The 26387-nt window shown below is 37.2% G+C and overlaps 2 protein-coding genes across 9 annotated transcripts in view; one reads left to right on the forward strand and one right to left on the reverse strand.

Moving 5' to 3' along the window:
- Positions 1-16105, reverse strand: part of LOC120430316 (2-oxoglutarate dehydrogenase complex component E1) — a 39532-nt gene extending 23427 nt beyond the window's left edge. For 7 of the 8 annotated variants that reach the window (XM_052711110.1, XM_039595410.2, XM_052711109.1 and 4 more), the window contains exons 1-4: positions 7482-7638; positions 3875-4075; positions 3673-3813; positions 72-275 (exon numbers count right to left, since the gene is read on the reverse strand). In XM_052711110.1, the coding sequence (XP_052567070.1) occupies positions 72-275; positions 3673-3813; positions 3875-3967 (438 nt within the window). In that variant the 5' untranslated portion in view covers positions 3968-4075; positions 7482-7638. Of the gene's footprint in view, positions 1-71; positions 276-3672; positions 3814-3874; positions 4076-7481; positions 7639-15951 lie in introns of those variants that run through there. The other variant, XM_039595409.2, reaches the window with a different exon arrangement.
- A 3784-nt stretch (positions 16106-19889) lies between these two features.
- Positions 19890-26124, forward strand: LOC120430318 (general odorant-binding protein 70). Its single transcript, XM_039595419.2, has 6 exons — positions 19890-20063; positions 20128-20230; positions 25297-25387; positions 25446-25558; positions 25658-25850; positions 25916-26124. The coding sequence occupies exons 2-6, from the start codon at positions 20144-20146 to the stop codon at positions 26014-26016; spliced, it is 585 nt and encodes a 194-aa protein (XP_039451353.1). The 5' UTR covers positions 19890-20063; positions 20128-20143; the 3' UTR covers positions 26017-26124.
- The last annotated feature ends 263 nt before the right edge of the window (positions 26125-26387 follow it).

Genomic DNA, 26387 nt, shown 5'->3' on the forward strand with positions numbered 1-26387 from the left:
GGGGGGAAGGTGGGTTGAGAGGGTCAGGAAATCAAACCGGGGAAAGGGGAGCAACGACGACGACTCGATACCTGATAGCTGCGGATGATGGCCTGCACTGCGAGGTGGTCGTCGATCAGTTTGTCGTCGATGCGGCCACCGATGGCGGCGCCAGCGCCAGCCACCGCCGGCAGAGAGCTGCCCAGGTACTGAGATGCGGGAACGTGGTTCTTCGGGGTGGGCGCGAGCGAGGGGGGCGCCGAGTACGAGTTGTTGCGGAAGTACGCATCCCACGACTGAAAATAGAAAGGGGAAAGGGGTTTGAAGTTTTAACATAATCCTGTTTTTTTTTTCATAGTAAGATAAAAGCTTAAAACTAAATTAATGTTTGTTGTTCTGTTCTGTTGACGTATACAAGTTTCGCTACACAAGGCAGAATGTAGATGAACTTCATCATCAGATCACTGAAAACTAGAAAACAACTCAGGTGGAGTGAAGTAGTCACGTTGATATCCTACTATCTGAACTACTTTTCAACTTCTCACAACCTCGGAAATTCGCCGTTTGGTTTTCATCGCAGTTTGCGCACTTGACATAGGTCACCTCGTCGCAAAGAAAGTGTGTTCAGCGACCTTAATCTTTCGGGGTTCCCCATCACTCAAAAGATAGTATGATCGAACGTGTGCAATTGTAAGTTAAATTTGTTCAGTGTAATTTTTTGCAAAGATGATTTTTCGATTAGCTGAAGTATTCGAGGCCTTCCACGAACTCTTCAGAAATTCTTCCTTTTTTCCAGTATATAAATAGGTCAAAGGATACTTACTGAGCTCACTTTGCTCTCCATCCGCATTGACTAATTCTTATTCCTGAATTTCTATTCTTCTTTTGCGCCCCCTACCTTCCGCATTAACATACTGCTGTTGTTTATTTCTAGCAGCATTAACCTTCTTGGCGCTGCCCTACTGACACACTATCTTTTGTTGTCTTTCTTCATATTTTTCTTTATGTTTATTTTTCACACGGGGTACTGGAGGATACTGAGCTCGATTTGCTCTCCATCCGCATAGACCTTTTCTCATCCATGATTTTTCGTTTTATTAGTAGCTCGAATCAAAGCCGGGGATCGGGGAGCAGGGTTGTTACGGAAAAGCCGAAAAAAAATCCGCGTCAATTCTGCGCCGTTCCAAAACCCCGAGATCCGCGCAATATTAAGAAAAATAATTTCGCCACAAACAAAAAAGGGAGTTTCATAATAATTTCATGTTTAAGAAAAAAAATAGAACAAAAATTAAACTCGTTTCATCTTAAAGGGCTCCGTCGGACGGAACGTAAAAATCACAAACGTTTACATAATGTTGTATTCAATTTTAAATCCAGAATAGCCTCATGAGGCCGAATCTTAGAACGCTGAATTTTGAAACGTCGAAATTTAGAAGGACAAATTAATTTTTGTCAGGATGAAATGAACCAGACGGAAAAGCCATAACAAAAATTTTGGCAAAGAATAAATCAAAAATAGAAAATAAAACATTTAGAGATTAAGAAATTAAACTAAATTAAATTTAGTTTTTAAAAACAAAAAAATAAAATAAAAATCAAATTTAAGAAATGAAAACTTTAGGGTTTTTTTTTAATTAAAATATAGTTCGTATTCGATGCTCCTCGCAAAAGTGTCACTCAGAAAAATCGAAACACGATTTTTTTATTATTTTCTTCTCAAAATGTCTCTAACCTAAAATATGACTCCAAAGATATCAGATTTTCTGTAATCAAACATGGTGACAAAAACTACAAGAATTTAACACTTTCGCAGTTTTTTTTTAATAGGTTCAGAATTTAAGAATTATGCAGTTTTTTTTTAAAAGATCCAGAAATAAGGAATTTAGGCATTAAGGAATTAATTTAGGAATTTAAGAAATTGCAGTATTTTAGAATAATTTTTTTTTCTCTTGATTGTTTAGTTTTATAAATTTTCGATTTCTTGAATTTTAAATTTAGAATTTTTAAAATTCCTTATTTTTTGGAATTTTGAATTTCAGAGTTTTAAATTAAAAAATTTGAAATTTCGGATTTTTTGAATACTTGAATATTAAAAAATCTGAATTTTAACATTTTTTGATTAACAAAACCTTAAAAAAAATCCTGAAATTAGGAATTTAGGCAATAAAGTATTTAGGAGTTAAAGAATTTAAGTTTTTATAATCAAATTTTGTTCTCTTGAATATATTTTTTTTAATTTTCAATTTCTAGTTTTTTTTTAATTTTTAAATTTTTAAGATTTAAAATTCCTAAATTTTTGGAATTTAGAATTTCAGAGCTTTTAAATTTACATATTAGAAATTTCGGATTTTTGGAATATTTGAATATCAAAAAATCAGAATTTTAAAATTTGTTGATTAACAAAACTAAAAAAACTATATAGGGGCAGGGGGGGGGGGCAGAATGGACCATGGGGGCAGAACGGGCCACCCTTGGTTTTGGGCTTTAGAATAGATTTAGACCAATTGTAAGGCAAGGGTCTAATAAAGAACGTCAAATAACATCACCATACCGAAAACGACGTTTGAATTCATTGTATTTTTCGAATTATGAGCAAAAATGTAAATTTATTGAAAACCCACGCAAATGTTGTTTATTTTGAGGTTCTTAAATAAGCTTTCTGAAAAGTTGGATTGTTTGAAAAAGTTTGCTCAATGCTTATAACGTTACTAGACGCTACTACCAAGGTATACAAACAACAACGGAACCTTAAAATCATTTAGAGGCTTGGTGGTGGAAGTGTTAAATTAAAATCCACTTGGGGGCAGAATGGACCACCCTTTTCCTGCCTTATAAAAACAATCAAAAGTTAAAAAATTTGATCTAAATGGATTATTTCACTCCTGGTAGCTTCACAAATCACGTTTAATGCAACAAAAGTTGATTTTTTAGTTGTTTCGACGCTTAGTTGTAAAAATAGTGTCTTTTTTCGACATATTTACACTATTTTCAAAAATCTTTGTTTTTTTAAGTTACTATTTTTATAAAAGTGATCAAATTTCATGGAAACTATAATGGAAAGGTCCCTCAAGTAATTTCTTGTCACCCTGCAACGTTGTATTACAAGAAATGGCTTGTTTTCTAAGGTGGCCCATTCTGCCCCGCAGGGTGGTCCATTCTGCCCCGCACCCTGGAAAGTGAATCCAAAAAAAAATTTTTTTTCAAGTGGCTCAAAAATAGTTTTAAGTACAAAATGTCCATCAACCAAGTATACAACATTGAAGGGAACATTCCAAAGCATAAGCCTACTACACTGGATTCATAAATTTTTATGTTTTTCTATGGTTTTTGGTGCATTTACCCTAAGGCTCTCTTTTAGAAATTTTTTCGACGTTTCTTATTAAGAAAATATGTACATACAAACAAACTTTTTGTTTCACTTACAACTTCTAAGAAATCGAAGTTTTTGCACTCAACTAATTCCTTATAATATTATTGTTTATAACTTGAAATTAATTATATCTCTCTCAATCATTTTATATATCAAGATTGCAACCCGCGCGAAATTCGCGCTTGTGCAAAATTAGTCAGCAAATCTGAAATCAGCATTCACCAGCAATCTCCAGTACACATTTTGTAACAATCGGAGTAATCCAACGAAGGTGGGCTCGGCAAGCTACTAGGTGATTCAAGGGAGATGTCGATCATACTTACTGCGTGCACCGACGCGGGATCCCGCAGCCAGGAGTTGTACATGTCGTCGATGTAGTTGGACGACGAGCCGTTCAGGAAGGGTTCGGCGGCGGCCGAGTTGTACAGTTTGACCGAGGACGCTGCCATCAGTTCGGTGGTCAGCTGGAATTAAACAAGATTTCGATTAGACATCAAATCGCACTTGGTTCAGGCAGCCACCAACCTTCGACGACGGGCTCCGGATCAACCAGGAACCAACGTTCTGCTGACCAACCGGGTGGTTGATCAGCTGGAAGGCCGCCCTTGCGCGATGCATTCTGCCGTGAAACGGTTGCGGTTATATTCGAGAGCGAGCACCCGGGACAAACGCTTTTTTGAACTCGACGACTTTTGTACGCTCTTTTTCTTTTGCGCGGCACTTGGTCTGAAATTAGAAAAAAGTAACGTTGGTTAGGGTTTATTTACGACTTTCGGGTTGGCTGCAACGTGAAAACGTGCTGCCTTGAGTAGGGGAAGTAATAAAGTGTGTCCCACTACAATGTTTTGTATGAAAACTTTTTTTTCCGATGCGGTTCGTTATCAGTTTGTCGTCGTGTTGGCAAATAGCAAAACTAAACTATATGATAAGCCGGAGTACTCGAGCGTAAACGAGTTAATTAGAGGCCTCGAAACGATGCCAATGTCAGAGGTGTATCTCGAAGGTACATAAACGATTCGCAGTGCCGTGTGAAATGGTCTGACCAAGATCCGAGAGCTGTAAGCTTTTCGCGGTCGGAATTCTAAATGCGCAGTAATTCGCGCGATGACCCCGCTGATCCATCTATCTCGTTAAGAGAAGCACTTTCGGCGATGATTTGGCTTTTTACTCTACACACAACGTACGATCTTCTGCGGAGCCGGCGATCAAACTCACGTTATAGCCCATAAAACGGACCCACAATCCGGTTCGAACTGGTTATCCAGCGCTACAAACACATTCCACTGTCGACGAATACCGCAGAAAAAAAGCTTGTTTTCTCTCAAGTCACGCCAGTTGCCGAAATGCGCGAGCTATTTTCGCTGCCTGTTAGTTCCACTGACCAACACGACGTTCGCGACAGGAATAACGCAGATAGTCGCGCTTTGTCGTCATTTGCGCAGAACGCGTCTTCTTCGCTTGACGTCAAAGTGCGCGTGGCTAAAAGTAAACCAGTCGGTCCCCCCGAAAGTGACTTGTTGGGAAGGGGTTGTTGCGCCAGTTTTGGAAATCCCATGCTTGATGGTCAATTATCAACTGTATCAGCTAGATTTGATGGACTTGGTGCAATTTAATCAATCGTGAATGCTTCACAAAGTTGACAGGACTTGGCACGGGGGTTGCAATCTTCGATGAAACGTGATCATCATCGCAATGTTCTTTGTATTAGCTCATCGTTGAGAAGCGGAATTCCTCTCGCTCGAGACTAGACCTTGGCATTGAAACCGTTGTTCATTAGTTGTAGTTCAGCCGTTTAGTTCTCTTCCTAGCACACAACTCACCCCGATCCCTCCGTCAAATTCTAGAAAAGCCGGTCGCGCTCAGCTTGACACCCCGAATCAAAACTGTTTACGCAAGCAATTTGCAACGATCCGCTAACTTGACACACAGTTCAAGATCACGTTTCTGCTGACTGAATCTGTCCACATGACCGTCATCACCGTCGAGGTTGATGCTTCTGTTATCACTTTGACGTGCGCGCTAATCCAATTCACTTGAGTCAACAGTTGTGGTCACCTTCGTACCGGTTGTCGGCAGTTCACGCACCGTCAGCTGGTGGGCTCGCTCAAGCTGCGCAATAGACCGGCTTGCGTGGGGCGGATCTTAGTCATGTGAGAGCGCGATGACGTCGCCGTCGCTTTCCGGAGAAGTTCCACCGTGATGTCATCGGCGTAGGCTCAATTGAAACAGACAGCCGGCAATTGGCGCAATATCAAGCACGTGACGGCACGTTGTCGTAGACTCTGTCGATAAGTAAGGTTTCTTTATCTGGGTGGAGCTGCAGCTGCGGCTGATGTGGCGGGGGGAGGGGCCGGCAGTACGGTTTTAGCGACTAACTTGCAAGTACTTGAATGCGGCGTTTCCACTGGAAGTTGGTTGACCGAGATTGCCAGTTGAGTGCCGTTGATGAATAATTTAAAGAGTTAGTGCACGACAAATCGTTGTAAACCTCATTTGAAGGGATGGCGTTGGTTGAATTGCAATACTGGAGTGTTTCATAGTTCCATAGGTCGACGATGGGTACTTAGTACTTCTATTCTAATACGGACTTCAAAACTTATTATCGCCTCGTCATAATTATGTTCCCTTCATACTTTAATATCAACGCACTGTCTGCACTGAAGAATCGTTTTGGCAGCCAAATCCTCAAGAGGATACTCTCATATATCTGTCCGTGGTTCATTCTTCTCCATCAAATTGATTTCAACGCTCTATCTGCGCCTTGCTGAAGTCGTTCTGGCAGCTAACACCGATCGATCCATTCTGACGCCGAGTTACCATTTAGTAAACTATGTCGGTTCAAGAACCGTATCCTTAAGAGGATACTCTCATACATCTGTCCGTGGTTCATTCTTCTCCATCAAATTGAATCCAACACTCTATCTGCGCCTTGCTGAAGTCGTTGTGGCAGCTAACACCGGTAATCTGGTCATAATCACATATCAAACAAAAGGTGAAGGACGCAATCACAAAAAAAAATTAAACCAACAGCAACCCAAAATCCAGTTTACGCCAACCGGTTCGGCAATCTTTCAACGATCGCTTCCGATCGTAAACAAACCGACCCGGCGGAACTGCTGAACAATGCGCTCCAAAGGCACCGAGTTAGAGAAATACGACACGAGACACCAAACCTGTCCGAGCACTCAACCACGAAACGCGATCGTTTCCACTGAGCAATTGCGAGAGTAAACGACCTTGCCCCAAATAAAAACCAACTTGTTGCCGCTCACTGTTTGGCAAAGGTTCAACCACAAATCGAAACAAACACACACGCAGTGCATTCTTAACTCTGGGGGGCGTGCGAGGAAAAGGGGCAGATCAACCCCGATTAAATCCTTATCGATGTCAACAAACGCTCAATCCAAACAGTCAGCTGACGATGATTTGTGGGACTTTAGAATAATTCGACGGTGAAAATCCTCACACCGACAGTGTCGTTGCGGCGAAATTACTGTGTGTTTACATAACCAGTCGCCGCAGGTCGAGCCCCAGAATGGCCGAGACGTGTGGTGAGCAGAGACAACGCTCGGACACGGTCGAGATCGCATCAGTCAAGTTTAACCGAAACAGAGCTATTTTTAAGCGCATGGTAGTGGTTCAATAACGAATCTACTTTTGGCTTTGACCGACCAAACTTGCCCTTCATGATCGAGAATAGGTAGAGTTGAGCATTCCTGAGGTGAACAATTATGAGACGAAAGCCGGTTGATCTCAGAGGTTCCAGAAAGAGTCGAACCGTCCTTGATCTTTAGCTGTGACGATCAACACTTCATCCGTTCAGGGTCACGGACCTCGTCGCGCCGTTGTGGGCGGACAGTCCAGCTGTGAGTGGCTTCGAAAGCGAAAACATTCGCAAAATTTCACTGACGTCAAAGCGCTTTTCCTATACGAACGATGACTTAAACCGCCCCAGAAGCAGCGGAAAAACGTTACATAAGCACGGTGTCCATTTTGCGCAAGATTTACTTTTCTTCAAACCCCACTGTCCAAACTGCTCCAAACTAGATCACTAGATCACCGGTAGGAGCTTAATCCAAACTGAACCGGACGTTAATTGGGTCGTCATCCCCTGACTCACACACAAACGCACCTTAGAAGTATCCTTGACCGTGAGGGGGTGGGAAGCAACCAAACAAAAATTTCGCAATTCCAATTTTCGGATTTTCGGACCGTATTCGACGGCAGCTCGCGAGCGACTGAGCAGCTCGCTGCGCCAAAGGTGGAAGCAATCGAAAGCGCGACAGGCTTCGAGTAATGTGTGAGCAGCTCTCGGAAGTGTGCGCGACCTTACGCGAGCAGAGTACGGTGTATTTGTGCGCGCCAAGTCTCTCGCCGTCTGTGAACATCTTGCCTGTACTCTCCGGTTCAGATTCGAGACGTTAAATTTTAGGTGATTTTAAAGGTATTGGCACGCATGGTGCTGATGATGAATGGAGGAAAAAGCCGTGCGGTAATTTTCTTTCGGGTGATTCAACGGTTACCGGAGGAAGTGGTACCTCGTTATCTGAATAGCGTCGAAGGTTGAGTGAGAGGAAGGTTTTTGACGCAATAGGTCTTCAATTTGGGGCACTGATAGTGCGCACGGTCTAACGATAAACATGGAGAAATTTTTTACAGAGATAACGATTTCATAATGAGCAATTCCATGTCAAATAGGGAATTGGTTGTACCCGACCCTCTCCAATTTCAATGAAACTTTGTAGACATTTGTATCCTACGCTTATATAAGCCATTTTTGTGTATATAGAGCCAGTTTCACTCGATAACGACATTTGAGAAGGGCGTAAGTGTTTTAAATATTTTTGTATTTCGAAATTTAAATATTGCTGTATCTCGAAGCCGTCCAAGCTCGTAGCTGGATTTTCTGGCATCTTCTCACGGTCATTGGAAACGGTCGTGGATAGACCTAGGGCATGGTGTCGATCCAAATCCCAAAATAAAATTCCCTGACTTTTCCCTGACCTCTCCAGACCACCAATTTAATTTTATTTTTTATTTTCTACTAACGTATTGTTTGGAGCATTTTTATGGTTTCATGCATTTTCCTTTTTGAATATTGTAAATTTAAGATATTGAAAAACTTCAATGCTTTTTTATACAATGGATTCTGCAAAAACCTAAAAACTTTTTTTTATTTTGTCAATATTTTTTTTTCTTATCGAACATCCAAAATGAGCAACCAATAATTAATAATTAAAATTGTTGCAAATTGCGATTAGTTAATTTCACTTCATTTCCTAAAGAAAATTTAAAGTTAAAAGTTTTCCAAAAAAAAGCAATTGAAAATTTGAATTAAAGTAAGAAGTCATGTTTCATTTGAAAATTGTTGCCTTTTGCCGAATTTTCAAACGAATTAGGCCGATGTCATTTTTGCTTGTGTTTTTATAAAAAAAACTAAAGGTTTTGGAGACAAAAACTTGAAAAAAAAAATAAAATTTTGCAGAAAATTTCATTTCAAAAAGTCATTATTTATCAAACATAGATATTACTTTACTCGATGATCTTACCAAAGCGTCACTTAGAAAAATCGAAGCAAATGTTCCTACATCTTTTTCTCAAAATTTCTCTAACCAAAAAAAAAAAAACTTCAAAAATACTTCAAATTTTATCAGGTTTTCTGTAATCTAAGACGGTAAAAAATGGCCATCAAGAACGTAGGAATTTAAGAACTTAAGAATTTAAGAATTTAAGAATTCAAGAATTCAAGAATTCAAGAATTTAAGAATTTAAGAATTTAAGAATTTAAGAATTTAAGAATTTAAGAATTTAAGAATTTAAGAATTTAAGAATTTAAGAATTTAAGAATTTAAGAATTTAAGAATTTAAGAATTTAAGAATTTAAGAATTTAAGAATTTAAGAATTTAAGAATTTAAGAATTTAAGAATTTAAGAATTTAAGAATTTAAGAATTTAAGAATTTAAGAATTTAAGAATTTAAGAATTTAAGAATTTAAGAATTTAAGAATTTAAGAATTTAAGAATTTAAGAATTTAAGAATTTAAGAATTTAAGAATTTAAGAATTTAAGAATTTAAGAATTTAAGAATTTAAGAATTTAAGAATTTAAGAATTTAAGAATTTAAGAATTTAAGAATTTAAGAATTTAAGAATTTAAGAATTTAAGAATTTAAGAATTTAAGAATTTAAGAATTTAAGAATTTAAGAATTTAAGAATTTAAGAATTTAAGAATTTAAGAATTTAAGAATTTAAGAATTTAAGAATTTAAGAATTTAAGAATTTAAGAATTTAAGAATTTAAGAATTTAAGAATTTAAGAATTTAAGAATTTAAGAATTTAAGAATTTAAGAATTTAAGAATTTCAGAATTTCAGAATTTCAGAATTTAAGAATTTAAGAATTTAAGAATTTAAGAATTTAATAATTTAAGAATTTAATAATTTAAGAATTTAAGAATTTAAGAATTTAAGAATTTAAGAATTTAAGAATTTAAGAATTTAAGAATTTAAGAATTTAAGAATTTAAGAATTTAAGAATTTAAGAATTTAAGAATTTAAGAATTTAAGAATTTAAGAATTTAAGAATTTAAGAATTTAAGAATTTAAGAATTTAAGAATTTAAGAATTTAAGAATTTAAGAATTTAAGAATTTAAGAATTTAAGAATTTAAGAATTTAAGAATTTAAGAATTTAAGAATTTAAGAATTTAAGAATTTAAGAATTTGAGAATTTAAGAATTGAAGAAAATATTTTTTTGTTCTCTTGATTGTTTTTTTTAATATTTATATTTTTTTTATTTTTTTTTTTGCTTTTTTATTTGTAATTTAATAATTTCAGATCTTTAAATTTTTTTTAATATGATTTTTTTTAAGGGTTTTGATACTATTTTTCCTAATTTCTGAATAATTCAATTTTGAATGTTGGAGCTGTATTTTTTAATGTTTTGATTTTTTTATTTTATTTGGGATATAAGCACAGTACACCCACTGGAACATGCCCCAATAATAATTTGGTGAAATGGATTGTTACATCCTAATGTCTGTATCTTCAGGAAAAGTTTAAAATATGATTAAGATTCAAAAGATTAAAATTGAATGTATCCAGTATAAAAGAACACCAAATAAGGGTAAAAACATTACTCAAAACTTAAAAGAAATTAAATATTCAGAGTCAGTATGTTTCAAAATGAGTTGAGTGTAGTTATACATTTATTTAGGAAATCCTCAACAATATTTAAAAAAAATTGCTTCATCTTCATCTTTCGACGTTTCTTATTGAGAAAATAAAAACAAAAAATTTCGGAAGAAAATTCTATTAATAAGAAATCGAAGTTTTTGCACTCAACGAAAAAAAACCAATTATCCTGATTCTTGAAGATATTTTTCTTTATAAGTTGAAAGTAATTTTATCTCTCTCAATAATGTTTTAATCAAAATTGCAACCGAGCGAAATCTGCGCCAAATTCACGCCGTCCGTAACAACCCTGTTTATTTCATAAATTTGTGTTTTATTTCTTTAATTCTTGAATATAATTCTTTAATTTTTAATTCCATTTCACCATAACTATTTTGCTTGCATTTTAGATTACACAAAATTAGATTACTTTGGATCATTTTGAAATCATAGTTCAGTTTAATTTTGAGAAAAATAAAAATTTAGATAACGAATACTAAAGTTAAATTTGGGAAAATTTTCTTACATACCATTTTTTTTTAATTTTAGAATAAGAATTAAAAAAAAAGAAATCAACAATTCCAAAATATCAGAATTTCAGAATTTTTAAAATTTAAAATCTCTGATCTTTAGAATTTTAGATTTTTTAAAAATTTCCAACGGTTCAAAGTTTTTAACTTTTGATTTTTTTAATTATTCAATATTTCTGACAAAATGTACGATTTTATCTATGGTCCCTATATGCTGAGCAAACGACCAATTTTAGAACAAATCTCTGAGGATGGTGGGGCAACTGCCTCATATTGTCCCACCCTGTGTGCGCTAGGAATTTGTAATTTTCAGTTGAACGCAAATCCAAAGCAAATCCAAATTATTTGATTTTGAAACCTAAACATATTGCAAACAAGCAACGCGCGAAGAAATGTCAAATGCAACTATCCGTTGCCAATATAAAAAACCAATATAAAAATTCAAATATTATCAATGTTGCAAAGTTTGGCCTGGAAGACATTCAAATACATCATCAAGGGCGAATTTTCAAAAAGAAATGAAATTTTGTAGTAATATTTTTAAGATCATCGAAATTCCCTGACCCAGCTCAAAATTCCCTGACTTTCCCTGACTTTTCCAGGTCAAATAAAATTCCCTGACAATTCCAGGTTTTCCCTGACTTTTCCAGAAATCGACACCATGTAGGGGTTCCCAGTTGGAGTGAGAAAATTCAATTTCCAGAGTTGTTTTTGAAAAGGACCAATAAACTACACTGAAAATATGCCACACTTTTTAACATCAATCCAAACCACTATCAAATGCAAGTGTTTGGGCGGTTGACTTTTTGGTATTTTTTAACATGTTATTTTCATTCGGGTGGCTCAAGCTTTTCAATTGTTTTGTCCCACCTTCTTGAACTATTCAAAGTGGTGAGCAAAACACTTGAAAATGATCTTAAGATCTACCCAAAACAGGCACTATTCAAAGTCAACGTGATTATCCACATGAATTTAATGTGTTTCACTGATTGATTTTTGCGCGACTTTCATCGAAGGCTAGAAGCGAGGCAAGAACCAAAAGCACAAAAAACACTCCCATCTTCAACTGGCCGGCCGGCGCAGTGGTAGCGTGCACGACTAGCAAGCGAGAACCTGTAAATCGCTTGACGTACTTTTTTTTTTCAACACCATTCAAAATTCAAGTGTTTGGCTATTGACATTATTTCATGGCCAATCACCGAAATTTCAAGTGTTTTGCGATTGATATTTGAGTGCTCTGTACAGCAGGGCCAGATCATGTGTAGAACACTTCGTTGAGCTGTGTAAGTTTTGCTCAGTGTATAGTCTTTCATATGTTTATAAGACCTAATCAAAAAAAAAAAACTCTAGATTTGTAGAAAATTATGGATTAAAATTTAGCTTTTTTATCACTTCTCCGACATCAGGAATAATTGTTTGAACATGCTCGCAATTTTTTTATTCGGTCGGAAAAATATTATTTTTCTTGAAAAAACTTTCATTTTTAATCACATGATCACCCCTAATTCTGGCTCGATGCCGCCATCATGCGACCGCGTGCTCCGTTTGTTTGTCAACAAAACTGCAGCTGAATGGTGAGACGAAGTGAGGGGGGAAGAGATTTTGACATTTTTATGCCCGCATCTGGCCCGCCGCCTATTTCGTCGGTCGTTGAGTCACCGGTCGTTTCCAGCGACCGAGTCCAGCTAGGAACTGATCGTACAATATCAAAAAGTGGTCAAAGACAAACTTGTAGGAAATTTGAAGGGCTTTCCGAAAAAAAAAATACACTGAAAGAAAAAAAAACTCCACTTTTATTAGATTTTCTGATTTTTAAGTTTTAAAGTCAAATTTGATGGTGAGCCCACGATTTTTTTTCGTTCAAAATTTTTGTGAAAATTGCCTAAGATGTTACAAAAAGACTCACAAAAAATGCTGGATGGAGCAACTCACCTAAAAAAATACTAAAATCATTTACTGAAACTGTTTTTTTGAAAAGTGCTCTAAACGTCAAAATTAAAAAAAAAAACCGAACACGAGAGTCGATTCTCCAGACAATTTTTCATAAAAATCTCCATATTGACTATTGTCCTAAGTCCAATCCTTGTGAAGTTACAGCGGTTATAAAAATAAAAATGTTGAAAAATAGGGTTTTTGGTGGTTTTTGGTAATTTCTATATGACAGACTTGATTTTTCAGTCTCGAAAATATTTTTACCGGAAAGCTCGTCCAATTTCCCATAAGTTTGTCTTTGACCACATTTCAATTGGATGTATGGGCTTACAGATATAAACTATTGAAGTTTGAAAAATATTTGCAACGGCCTAAATAAAAAAAAATTCAAACTTTTATTTAATTTCAAGTCGGAATTAAAGAAATATTAAACTTAAGCATTGTTAATAAATTTCATTAACTATTATTTTTATATTTCATGAGGAAAATTTTATGCATCGGTGGTCCCCTCGTTATTTTTCATTCAGCCCAGTTAGCGAGCAGCATTCGGTGAATGGGCTACGTTCTTAGCCGAGTTACCCAACAAGTACTGTATAAAACATTGAAGGGAACATCCCAAAGCATAAGCCTACTATACTGAATTCATAAATTGTTGTTTTTCTATGGTTTTTGGCGCATTTTAACTTAGGCGGACCATTTTGAAAAAAATATTTTGAATTTTTTTAAATCAAGACTAACATTTTAAAATGGCCAAACATTGAATATTACGCCCATTTAAAATGCTAGTCTTGATTTCAAAATATTTTTTTTGAAAAGATCGGAAAATTTTACAAATGTTTCAAGTATTAACATTGAAAATCGGACTATTAGTTGCTGAGATATCGACATTAGAAAATGGTGGGTTGTTTTGGTGAGACTTAGAAAACATCAATTTTCGTGTTTCTTTTTCTTAAAGCGGCTCTATCTCAGCAACCCGAGGTCCAATCTTCAATGTCTCTTAGGCAATTTTATAGCAAATTTTCTGAGATGTTTTTAGAAGTGGTCACTCATGGTCACTATTTTTAAAAATCGAAAAACTGCAAATATTTTGCTAAAATCAAACTTTCGGTGGCTATATCTTGAAAACGAAGCCCTTTATCAAAAAATCTGTAAAGTAATTTTCGATTGGAAATTCAATTTTGCATAAAAAAATAATGTCAAATTTGCTTTTGCATGAAACTTCGATTTTTTCCAAAAATCACTATTTTTTCAAAAATTCATAACTCGGCGGCAGATTTTTTGACCATGTTTCTCTATGGCTCAAAAGTTGCGGATTTTTGTCCCCTAAAACATATCAAAAAATCTCGAAAATTAAAAAATACATATTTTGGGAAATTGAGTTTTTGTGAAAAAAAAGTTGATAAAAAATGCAATTTTTTTTTCCGTGTACCTATTTTTTTCTCAAAAGTCCTTAACAATACCTACAATTATGCCCAAGACACCAAATTGATCAGAAAATTCACTCAAAAGTTACAGCTGTTTGAATATTTACATACCATTTTTGTATGGACGGTAGCCAAAATTGTATGGAGACTTGTATGGGTGAACCAATGACACAAAATAGCTTCTTTGGTCATAGGGAAGGCCCCCACAAAGTTTGAGCCAAATCAAAAAATACAAATAAAATCCATTTCCGGTTATGGTAGAGAATTGCTCATAAGATAAAAGAAAAAGAACAGAACAATAATAATGTTAGCGAATATCTCAGCAATTCAATTCTCAATGTAAAAAAATAATTAAGTCTGATTAAATCAAGGTTAAGATTTCAAACATTCATTATAGAAGCCTATTCTTGGATTTAGTCTATCTAAATGGAAAAAAATCAGGTCTGTGGAGATCTTTTGAAAAGCCTAGATTCAGAGATATCCCTATTATGAAGGTGTTGTTCGTAAATCTGGTTTATTGCTTTATTAAAAGGGCAAACAACTTTATTCATTCATTTCTACCCCTTGACAATTTTTTTCCTTAGCGGAAAAGTTCATCTAACTCGCCCGATTATCAACAACCGGATTACGAAACATCAGTTATTTACTGACGAAGGAGGCGCTCCACCACGCGCCATCGTTATCAAAATAAGTGGTCTGAGTGTATTGAGGAGCCACTTCTGTCCAGACGTGATTGATAGTGAGTAATATAACTGCTGACATTGACGATCTGTTTTCTTATCTCGTGAATTTAGTCAAAATTATTTTGACCACTTTCCAGCTCACACTGTGCCTAGTGTATCTTATGATGCAAAACATTGACCTAACCTCACTTTGCTGCGTGTGCAACATAAGCAAGAGAAGACGCAAAGAGGAGGGAATTCCTTCCCTCCTTCTTTCGTCATGTTTCTGGCGCGTGACTCAACACCATGCGGTCCTCACTGCACCAAATTGCAGCAGGCCGCGACTTCATTCAAGTTTCGGTAAAATCCTTTCACTTTTTCGTAGACGTCATCTAAAATTTGGCCCCGGGCTGTTCCGTTCGTTGCTTCCAGATTTCTCCACGTCGAAAACGGGGCTGCGGCATTCCGTTAGGCGAGGGGAGCGGCCACCGCCGCCGTCTCCCACTCACTTCTCCCCGCGGCAGGTGTTCCGGGGGGAAAAATCAATACTGCACACATAAGTGCCAACGTCGCCGCCACTCTGCTTCCCCTTGTCCCCACGAACAGTTACATAATTTTCCTCGGAAAAACGGGGACCTGCCCCCGCAGAAGGTGGCTGTCACTTCCAAGGTCAGGGTTTTCCTGCTTCGGACCGATTTCAATTACCAAAATCCCCCGCGCACACACCACAATCCACGTCACAAATCGCGCGGACGACCAACCTACTGATAATGAACCGTCGCGGAAAATGCACTTTACGGTTGCCCCACCCACACACTTGCTGCTTTCCGCCGAATTTTCCCCACCGGCCACTGGCACAGATTCTCTTCCTGGCTATTTTTACCTCTGGGAATCGACGATCACGCAAAAAAAGCACACACCGACGGCGAATCACCACCACCTCCGAACTCAATGACGGCTGACTAATGAATGAGAGCGAAGCAAGAAGTTGAAGAGACACGCCGCGGAAAACGAACGCGAAAACGAAATGTCAGAAAAGGCGCTGACGTCAAAAATGGAACACTACAAAGTGTCAAGTGTAGCCAGATCGGGTTGCTGCAGAGTTTTGAAAATTAGCAAATTTTAACTTTGCAATTTTTTGAAACGAGACTTTTCGAGAAAATAGCAATATTTTTATCAAAATTCAAGAATTTATTAAAATTGTACGGTCAAATCAGCTGACTCAAAACGTTGTAAAAAAGACAAGCGAATATAGAAAATTGGACGATGTCTGTAATGTTTCACAAACGTCTGCATACTAATAAACTGCCAAAATGCAAACTAAAACACGATCCCAGTCAAGACGTTCTAGCAGGATTCTAGCAGAGTTCTAGAAGAGCGAGATCCCAGTCTCGACGTTCTAGCAGAATTCTTAGAGAGCTGGATATTCTTAAAGCATTCTAGCAGAAATGTTCCACCGTTCTAGCAGGATTCTGACAGAACCAGCTCTGCTAGAATATTTCGTGACTGGGATATTCTTCGAGCAGAAATGTTCCGCCGTTCTAGTAGGATTCTGGCAGAACCGGCTCTGCTAGAATATTTCGCGACTGGGGAACCAAAGAGTATTGTCCGTTTCTTTCAAAGGTACACGCCGCGCGGCATTTCAGAATATGTCATAGACATTGTTGCCAGCGATTTTCTGCACTTTTGGTGCAATATAAAATATACCTGACAACAATGCCAGGCGATTCGAAGAAGAATATCAACAAAAACAAAACGCGCAGTATGGGATTTGACAGCACGCATTTGCCGAAAGTGCGGCGCGTCGTTTCGAGGCTGGTTTGCCGCGTGTCTTTCTCGGGAATACGCGCAATATTTCCCTTCTCTCTGAGATAAACATTAAACATTAAAATATCTTTAACATTAAATACTAGATTAAAGATCTTTATGACAGGTTGTGAAATTAAGAATATTTTCAGATATTCTATGGGTCTCCAATTTTAGGTTTCCAACGTACTTTCAACTTAATTTTTTTTGCAATTTCAAAGACAGTTTAAAAATTACGATATTCGATTTAGGGCCGTCTATAAACCACGAGGCTACTTTTTTGAAATCTCGGCATAGACACATTTGTATCATTAAATTATTATTATAAATTGTATATTTTTAGCCTTTTATAAGAGATGCTATTTAGTTCTGCCTCGTAAGCGGTAGATCGGGGTTCAAATCCCGGCTCGGACCAACACAACTGGTGATCTTTTCCCTTCTGGATTCGATTGCTTAGTAAAGGGAAGGTAGTGTATCGTCACAAACTGGACCTTATCACGACACCTTAGGAAGGCGACGTATGGAATGTTAACATTAACCTAAACATGTTAACATTAGTTGAGTGATAAACTGCCACTGAATCCGCTTTGTAAATGCCAGCCCCGATACTCTTCACGGGTGTTCCCCTCAGGAACTGGGAAAGATTTACTTTTTTACTTTACTATTTAGTTCTGTAGATAATTATTAGGTACACTCAACCCCCGGTGGTTGGTCACTTTTTCACAAAGTCAAACTAAAAAGACTCGAATTGAAAAATTTCAATAAATTAAATCAAATTTATCTTGAGATATCCATATGTTCAGAATAGAAAATTTGTACCGAGTGAAACCCAATATTGTACAGATTTATTCCATTTGCTTGATAAAAAAAAGAATGACATGTACTAATGTAAATGTTGTTTTATCAATTTGAGTGATTTTAGAGTCTAATCCCTTTAATTTATCGAGGACACGAAAAATGTCTCAAAAACAAACTATCGCCGCGTGTTTTAAGTAACAGCTATTGCTGAACATATACCAAAATATATTTTTTACAAAATTCCTCTTATTAATGAACATTTCTAGATTAAATTTTCAAAACAACCTATCCCTCATGGGTTTCCTATGCAGATAAGGCCTTTTGAAAATTTAATCGAGATTTATCTAAAATTTCCATAAGCATCATACCGTCAACTGGGGCGAATCGGGACTACAGTCTGAATGAGACCCTATAGGGATAGCAGCTTATAAAGCATTTAAAAGCTTCAAATTAGGAAATCGATGCACTAATTTAGTTGATCTGTATCTGTTCCAGTAGCGTGACCGGGCTCTTATAAATGGGGAGGCACACGCATGAGATTTTTTTTTCCGATTACGGTGTTTGTGAATAACCCTTCGGACAAATCTAGAACATTTTTTTGTCGAAGGGAGGGCACGGCCCCCAGGCCTTCCACTGGTACCGCCAGTGGTTGTAACCGAAATCAATAAAAAAAAATATCAAAATATGGTGCAAGAACCTGGCTAAAACCGCTGTCCCAATTCACCCCAGATGACGTACGCAGAATGTAAAACAAATTTATTGAAATTTTATTGAGTTAAACAATTGCAGCGGATAATTTTCTTAAATGCAATTACGAGCACTAGCGTGCCCAGGGTGGGGTAATTGCCCCATCATCTACAGAAATTTGTTCTAAATTTGGTCAGGGGGTGTCTATAAATAACGTAACATTCAAAACGTCCTTATTATTGCCCCACGTTCCTTGATGAGTGATGAGTGATTACGAGCACACTGACGCACATCTTGCTGCTAATCAGTAGCGAATTATATCGAACACAATCAGTAATTGGCAGACGTAAATTCTATTGACCTCGTGGTCGTTAAATTAAGCGAATGATCTGCTTTCTGCATAATCGCCAAAGCACACATACATAACCACGCGTAGCTTGGCTTGTTTCTATTTCTAACAATCCTGAATAAAAAAAAACAACATCTTTTCATCAACAAGGCAAATAGAGAAACAACCCCGTGAGCATTGCACTTTTTCTCCTGATGGTCATTTCGTATTTCATTCAGGTAAGGGTGCGCGCCGTTGGTACGTTTTATTCGCGAATCTTCTGCGAACGCATCGTTGGGTGTTGTATTTTATGGCGTCTTGTCACGTGTCGCGCGACAGCAACGTTGTTGAAGAGCTGTTTCCTAGCGAGATACACCAAAACGCACCAAACTATCAGGTTTTGTGGCATGGGGCTTAAGTTGTATTTGATGAGTCTGTAATCTTTTTTTAAATTACCATGTAGCACAATGACTTACCAAATTTTACTCTCGAAATTTCGCCAAATTAAACACTGTCACGAAAAATGGCGTTGTTCAAGTTGGCATTCGACCTCTGATGTGGTGGTTCAACAAAAGCTACAATGGATGACCTGCGACAGAACATGGCTAATATTATGGAACTAATGCAACTCTGTGGCTTTGTGGTTTTAAAGGTATTTACTGCCAAGTTGGACTTTTTTTTGAAACGAAAAACCATCGATATTTCCAGGTTTAGGTTTAATAAAGATGATTTTTCAAAAGTAATGCGCGATTTTAAAATATTTTGATTGAAACAAAATTTTAAAATTTCAACAATTTATTATTTTTGGACATTGGACCAGATCCAGATAAAAAAAAATTTTATAAGAATGTTTTAAATTATTAAAGTTGTTGTTATAATGGCTCAAATTTACAATTTGGAGGCCACGTGGTTTATGCACCAGCCTTAAGAAGGTAGCATGGTATATTGCATATGGCAAAATGCTTCCGGTATATCCAAGTTCAGACCAAGTTAGTTCAAGTCAACCCAAGTCCAAAATTGGTCTACCACAACTGCAAGTCAAATTCACCACCGTCAGCACTGCGGCACCTTCCTCAACACCCGAGCAGGTCGAGCCTCTTTAGCTTAACTTCATGATACGAGGTACGATCGACCACCACCACTCCAAAAAGGAAAACTGGCCGGAGTCGCATCGCAGTTCGAGCAGTTCAGAGTCGATCGCGCAGTGCTACGGGTAGGGTGTGTTGTGCTCCATCACTCAGCCCCAAGCTTAAGTCGTTAAAGTCAGATTTGGTGGTGGTTTTAAAGGGTGGTACAAGTTCAAGTTCAACGCGCGGGCGCGTGAAGATCTCTTCGAAGACTGCTGGAAGTTTATTCGGTTGGAGATCACGGTGAAGGTGCGCATAAATCTGTCAACGTTGCCAGCTATAGTGCTAATTGTGTGATCGTGTTTTACCAAAGTGGACCACCGACAACAATGCTGACGAGCAAAGCGCACCTGCTGATGACCGTTTCGGTTGTGGTCCTATCGTCGTCGTTTGTGGTGCAAGCGCAGATGACCAAAGTGAGTTCAAATTCGAACAAATATCCAGATTTTTAAGCGAAAATGGCGTTCGAATGGTGAACGCCCGAAGTGTCAAAATCACGCAGTGGTACCAATATTACGGAAAAAGTGTGCTATGGCATGACAGCCATACTTTTTTTCTAATGTTGGTGCTACTGCGCGATTTTGACATTTCGGGCGTTCACCGTTCGAACGCCATCTTAGCTTAAAAACCTGGATAGTACAAATGCCTGGTGGTGGTGCGGTTGCATAAGGCGCATGTGGTGCGTGAAGAGCAGAGTTGTTTCAAACGGTCGTTGTATATCTTTTTTTGGGTGACTTAACTGAGCTTTGCCAAAAAATTGGTCGAGTGTACGAGATAGCAGCTCGATTGGATGTGGTCGGAAAAGTGTGCAAAATTGGTGTTTTTTCTGCAAAAAAATTATTTGTTATGTAGTGCATTTGCTAACAAATTAAAGTAATCCCACAAAATCGCAACAGATTAGAGATCATCTATTGCTCAAACATATTCTATTGTTCAACATATTCATATTGTATTGTTCAACATATTCTAAAATTTTAAAGATACATTCAAATGGAAACTCATACTCTTCCAGTGCTTATATATATTTTTTTAAATTAAAAGTTTTTAATTAAAATTTTGAAACTATGTTGTGCAAAAATATGAGAAAATAAGTGATAAGTTTGGCTTTCAAGGAAAAATAGTTTGAGGACCGAAAAATCTAGCCAAACATTTGAAAAAGTCATATGAAAACTTAATATGCCGTTTTGACGGTGTCTGGACCAAAGAGCCTGAAAATATTTTTATCGGATTCCTCGGACAATTTTACAAAACATATCAAAAATAGTGCCAAATATCAAACTTATCGAATTGTTCTACGAAAATATATCGTGCCTCAGAAACACTTACCAACCTTTTGAAATTTACTAAGAGAAATACGGATTTATATAAAAAATCATAAAAAATATGCATAGAAGATTTGATTTTCCTATTTAAATTATTTAAAAAAATTTTAAGAAATAAAATAAACATTATTTAAAAAAAAACAGTTTTCTAGGCAACCCTGATCATAACAATCAACTTTGTCAAAGATTGGTGATCAGAAAATTCCAAAATTGATTTTTTTCTTAAATATTTTGTTCGGAATTTGTGTTCCGGTACCCCCTGAAACCGCTTGTGGTACCCTCAGGGTTACATGTACTCCAGGCTGAGAACCGCTGAAAGTGATTAGGTGGTTGAACATTGCAAAAATATACAGTAAATTCTAAATCTCTTTAGAGTACCGTAAACCGGGGTGACTTTGATAGGTTTTCAATTTATTTTGCGAATATTTTCCAACTGGTAAGGTTTGTCTTAAGATTATTATTTTTAAAACATGTACTGGGGTAGCCCACACAAGGTCCAAACACCATTTTTGAAAAAAAAGGGTTTTTTCAATAGTGTTTAAAAAAAAAGTTACGTTAAAAATTCTAGGTTTGAATTCCGGGGTGACTTTGATAGTCATAGTTTTTCTTGTTAAAATCATTCTCATTAAAATCAGATTTAAGGTGTTCAAACTTTATTTTAACGTCAAATGTACCATTACTAAGGTTGCTGATATAATTTTCAAGAAAAAAAAATCAAGGTTTATATTTAGTTAACTAAGTTTATAAGCTTTTTAACAAAATACAGAAATAAATAAAAGCAAAATAAAAGTCAGAATTTCGCCTGAAATTCGTTAAAACTAGTTTTGTATATAAACTTATCGATTAATATTGCTTTAAAACTGAATTAGAAGGAAATATCTATAGTTTTCTATGGTAGTTCTATGAAACCAGGTTTTTTAAAATTAATGTTTCATAATCACTTAATATTTATTATTTACAAACTTTTTTTACCTTCTCCTAGTTGAAAATTGTCCAAAGAATCCGAAAATGTATTCCGTTATCCGATTTAAAATCATGTTCATGAAACTTCGAGAAGATTGAAATAATGCTATTCATCAACGTTTTCTTAATTATATTCAACTAATTGTTTAAACTTTTCAAAATTTTATGAAAAGGTACTTTGAACACTTCTCTACCACGGTCAGTATGATTCAAAGCCATTCCATGCGTATTTAATTTGTACTCTTCATTATGCGGAAAAATCTCAAGCCTATCAATGTCACCCCGGCTATCAAAGTCACCTCGTTTTACGGTAGTTTATGGATTATACTTTACCTTAAACAGTTAAAAATAAGACAGCGAAAAAAATATATTTTTTTCGTGATTCGATCATCCGAAGTGATTTTTTTCCGACGTGTTCGGATAATCGAGTCTTGACTGTATAAGTTTGGTTAAGTAAAATGCAATTTGATTAGTTTGAGATCGCTGAGCTCGATTTTAATTCTAAAATATAAATAATACATTGTCATCCGGTTTTTTTTGGCAACACGACTTTTCTACACATTTCCTCTCGATCGGGTCATACGAAAATGCTGAAACTTGTATGACCCAATGTCACCCCTGATGACGGTATTAATGATTTAAAAAATATTACTCTTAGTTGATATAGGATTTCAATCTATGAAAAAAGAATCAAAATTGAATGATTAATTTCAAATTAAACATTAGAGAAAAAAAGAAAACATATTAATATAAACCAAAATAGCATTGACTAAAGTCAACAACTCCAAATTTTACTTCCACCGGTACACAATTATCAAAACAAAAAAGTTGCACGCTTGATGAGACCATTAGGCCAAATTGGGAACATTGAAAATGGAAACTCGGCTTAATCTATTCGTTTCCGTTGTTTTATTTTTAGCATGAATCAAATATCAAATTGGAAATCAACGCGGGAAGTCTCCTCAAGCACAGCTGCGTTTTGGTAATCTTTTTCTTTGTGGTGCCGAATTTTAATTTTATGACGATGTGGGGTCTTATTTTTGTCAATGGTTTTTAACTAGGAAATCATTGTTACTCTACCGCAATGGGTTGTAAGATGTATACATACTTCTTGTTCTTGTTCCAATTACATTTTCTCGTTGATTTTATTCATTTTTATTGTTCTATTTGAAACTTTCTTAATTTATATAGGAGAGAATTTATATTTATGGCATGGAACTTGATTGCTCAAATGATTCTATACGCCTCTACGCATAAGTTCTCTGTTCATGCCACGAAAGTTACGGCCTAACGAGGTTAGTTAAATATGTAATAATTCAATTAAACACACGCTCCTGATGAGTAAACCAACCAACAGGGCTGGTATTTTATGAACGTTCAATGGCAAAAAAAAACTCACCCAAAACATAAACCATTTAAATTCTCCATGCAGCACAGGTTTGCAACTCGTCGCCGTCGTGCTAACTTGTCGCACGTGCATTTTGGGCCAAATAATGCCTCACCTTTTGACCTTCACAGATCCCCAAAATTCGATTCCAATCCTGAGATATTCAATAAAAACCGAAAAAACTCCGTGCATTGTTGTCACTCTACATATATATATTGTTGTCACTCTACATATAAAAGAAGTTTCAATCATGTCATGCTATCTTGTCACTCCCTGAAAATTGATGTAGGTGCGACAACTTGCCAAAGGGATTTCAGGTCAGAACGCGTTTGACGCACGTACAAGTTAGACTACCGTAAACATTTGTAATTATAGCTCGGGACTCCAGCAACCAACTTCAACCAAACTTCGGGACAATGCACATAATGGTCAACCAAACAAAACGTGTTTGTTATTGTTTACATTTCGTGCTTTCGTTTTTGTTTATTCAAGGTCAAACATTAAAACGCGTTTTTCTCGGAACGTCGAAATGGCGGGTGCGACAAGATAGCACGACGACGTCGAACTCAATCGATCGGCCGGTCGGCTTGTCTCACCTTGACGGGCTAGTCGAAACCGAAAGTAGTAGTAGCTTAACTTGAGCTGCGGACTTAAGCCGGGCGTCCGGTGTGCATTTCCACCTGTGATGTGTTGTGGCCTTTTTCGTTACTAAACAGTTATTCAAAGGATGAGCCTTTGGTTCCGCTGTTTGATCCGCGGATTTGGATCATCCAAGAATCATTAGTCACGGCATTGATTAACTTTTGGCGGCAGATGCAAGCGGGGTGTAACGAATCGATTTTAGTATGGGACAGTATAGAGCATAACGAAAGGGTTTCACCTCCCGAAAGAGGGAGGACCTTGCTTTTTGAGAGAATGGATAGCGACATTAATTGAATGTTGCCGAAAAGAAACACGTGACGATTGAAGGCCTTAAACTGTAACGTGTGGCCGGCATTTTTAATTTGTATAGATCCGTTGCAGTAGATTCCCTCTACAGTTTACAGCATATTTTTTCAACGGTTTCAGTTTTTTCCATGTTCAGTGATTATTTTGAACAACTTTGATTCTACTCTAGTCCAGAGAGCAAAACAACCAAGCAAAAAAATCAAAAGTGACTGGTTGGTGCCTTCCTTACTCCGTTTGTTTGTGTGGCCGGCTGGGAATTATGGGAAAGTATAGTATGCATGAGACTTGCGTTTTGCTGAAACAGCTTACCTCTTGTATTGCATTATTTCTCACTTATTGATCAGCGCACCTTGCAATGTAACTGCTCCGTGATCATCACATAATGATCAATTAGGAAACGAAACAAGTCCCAAGTACGTCCAAACGGGTATTTCTTTCCGGCTTACCGAAGCCTTACCCAAATAGAGTGGGCTTATCACCTATACTGAAGTTGCATGGCAGTGAAATGCACTGCAGCAGTCTTTATTTTCAACCCGTTTGGCTCAAAGGTTAAAACCACTTACAGACGGGGGGGCTTCCCGGTTATGGTTTCGCTCCAAGTGACAAGTTGCATGTTACACGCTGCTGCTGCTGCAGATTATTTGGCGGTAAAGTCAAATTGTTTGAAAACTGCACCATCATCCGGGTGCAGTGAGTTGCACAAGGTGGCTCACCCAGCTGCTGCGTTGGGTTGCATAATTTGACCAACTATTCAAAAATTACGCTCTAATGTTTGTCGCGTTTCGCATCTGTTTAACTTGTTTCTTCTTTTCTTTTCCGGTACCCCCGGGGTGCGTAATGTAACGTCTTTCTCGAACTCCAGAAGCGCTGCATGAGCCAACCGAATGTCTCCAAAAAGGTGGACAAAGTCATACACGAGTGCCAGGAGGAGATCAAAATGGATCTTATTGAAGGTAATAAATTTTAGTTTTAACATGTGGATGAATAAATGACTGATTTTTCCTATTTTAGATGTGATTCGAGCCTACAAGGAAGACTGGCATGACCGTAAGAAGCGGGAATCTCACGAGGACGACTTTCAACATCCAACGATTGTGTCGCACGAGGATAAGTGGATCGCTGGGGTAATAAAAAAAACAATTTTACGGGACAAAAATCACGGGAATTTTCATATTTTATCTCGGCTAAAAAAAAAAAACATTTTATTTCTAATTCAATTGTAGTGCCTAATGCAGTGCGTATACCGGAAGAACAACGCTATCGACAAGAACGGCTGGCCCACGTTGGACGGTCTGGTAAACCTGTACACGGACGGAGTGAACGAGCAGGGTTACTTTATGGCCACCCTGAGAGGCGTTGACCGCTGCTTAAAGGGAACATCGATGAAGTTCAAAGTGCGAAGGAACGATGTGGCGGGTAAGTGGGCCTATTTTTTGTAAACTTACCCATCTTACGTTAAACCAAAAATCACTCCATTTTAGAACAATTCGAGCAGTGCGGAGTCGCGTTCGACGTTTTCGACTGCATTTCGGACATGATTACGAATTACTGCAGTGACCAGCCGCATCACGAGTTCAACTGAAAGTCAGCGGTGCAGCGTTAGTTAAATTATAAGTACCTAATTAGAGAAAATGTAAAGTTATGATTAGTTTAAGGTGGCAAAGTGATGTTAGTAAAATCGATAAGCAATGTTTTGAGTTGAGTTTTATTTTCATGAGCTTCGAATTTGCTAAATTTATTACCTTTTTAACCAATATTCCACCAAGACCAGTGGGTCTCGTGGCGCAGGGGTAGCGGCTTCGGCTGCCGATCCCGATGATGCTATGAGACGCGGGTTCGATTCCCGCCTTATCCACTGAGCTTCTATCGGATGGTGAAGTAAAACGTCGGTCCCGGTTTCTCCTGTCTCGTCAGAGGCGCTGGAGCAGAAATCCCACGTTAGAGGAAGGCCAT

This window comes from Culex pipiens, chromosome 3 (genome assembly GCF_016801865.2).
Source record: "Culex pipiens pallens isolate TS chromosome 3, TS_CPP_V2, whole genome shotgun sequence".
Lineage (NCBI taxonomy): Eukaryota > Metazoa > Arthropoda > Insecta > Diptera > Culicidae > Culex > Culex pipiens.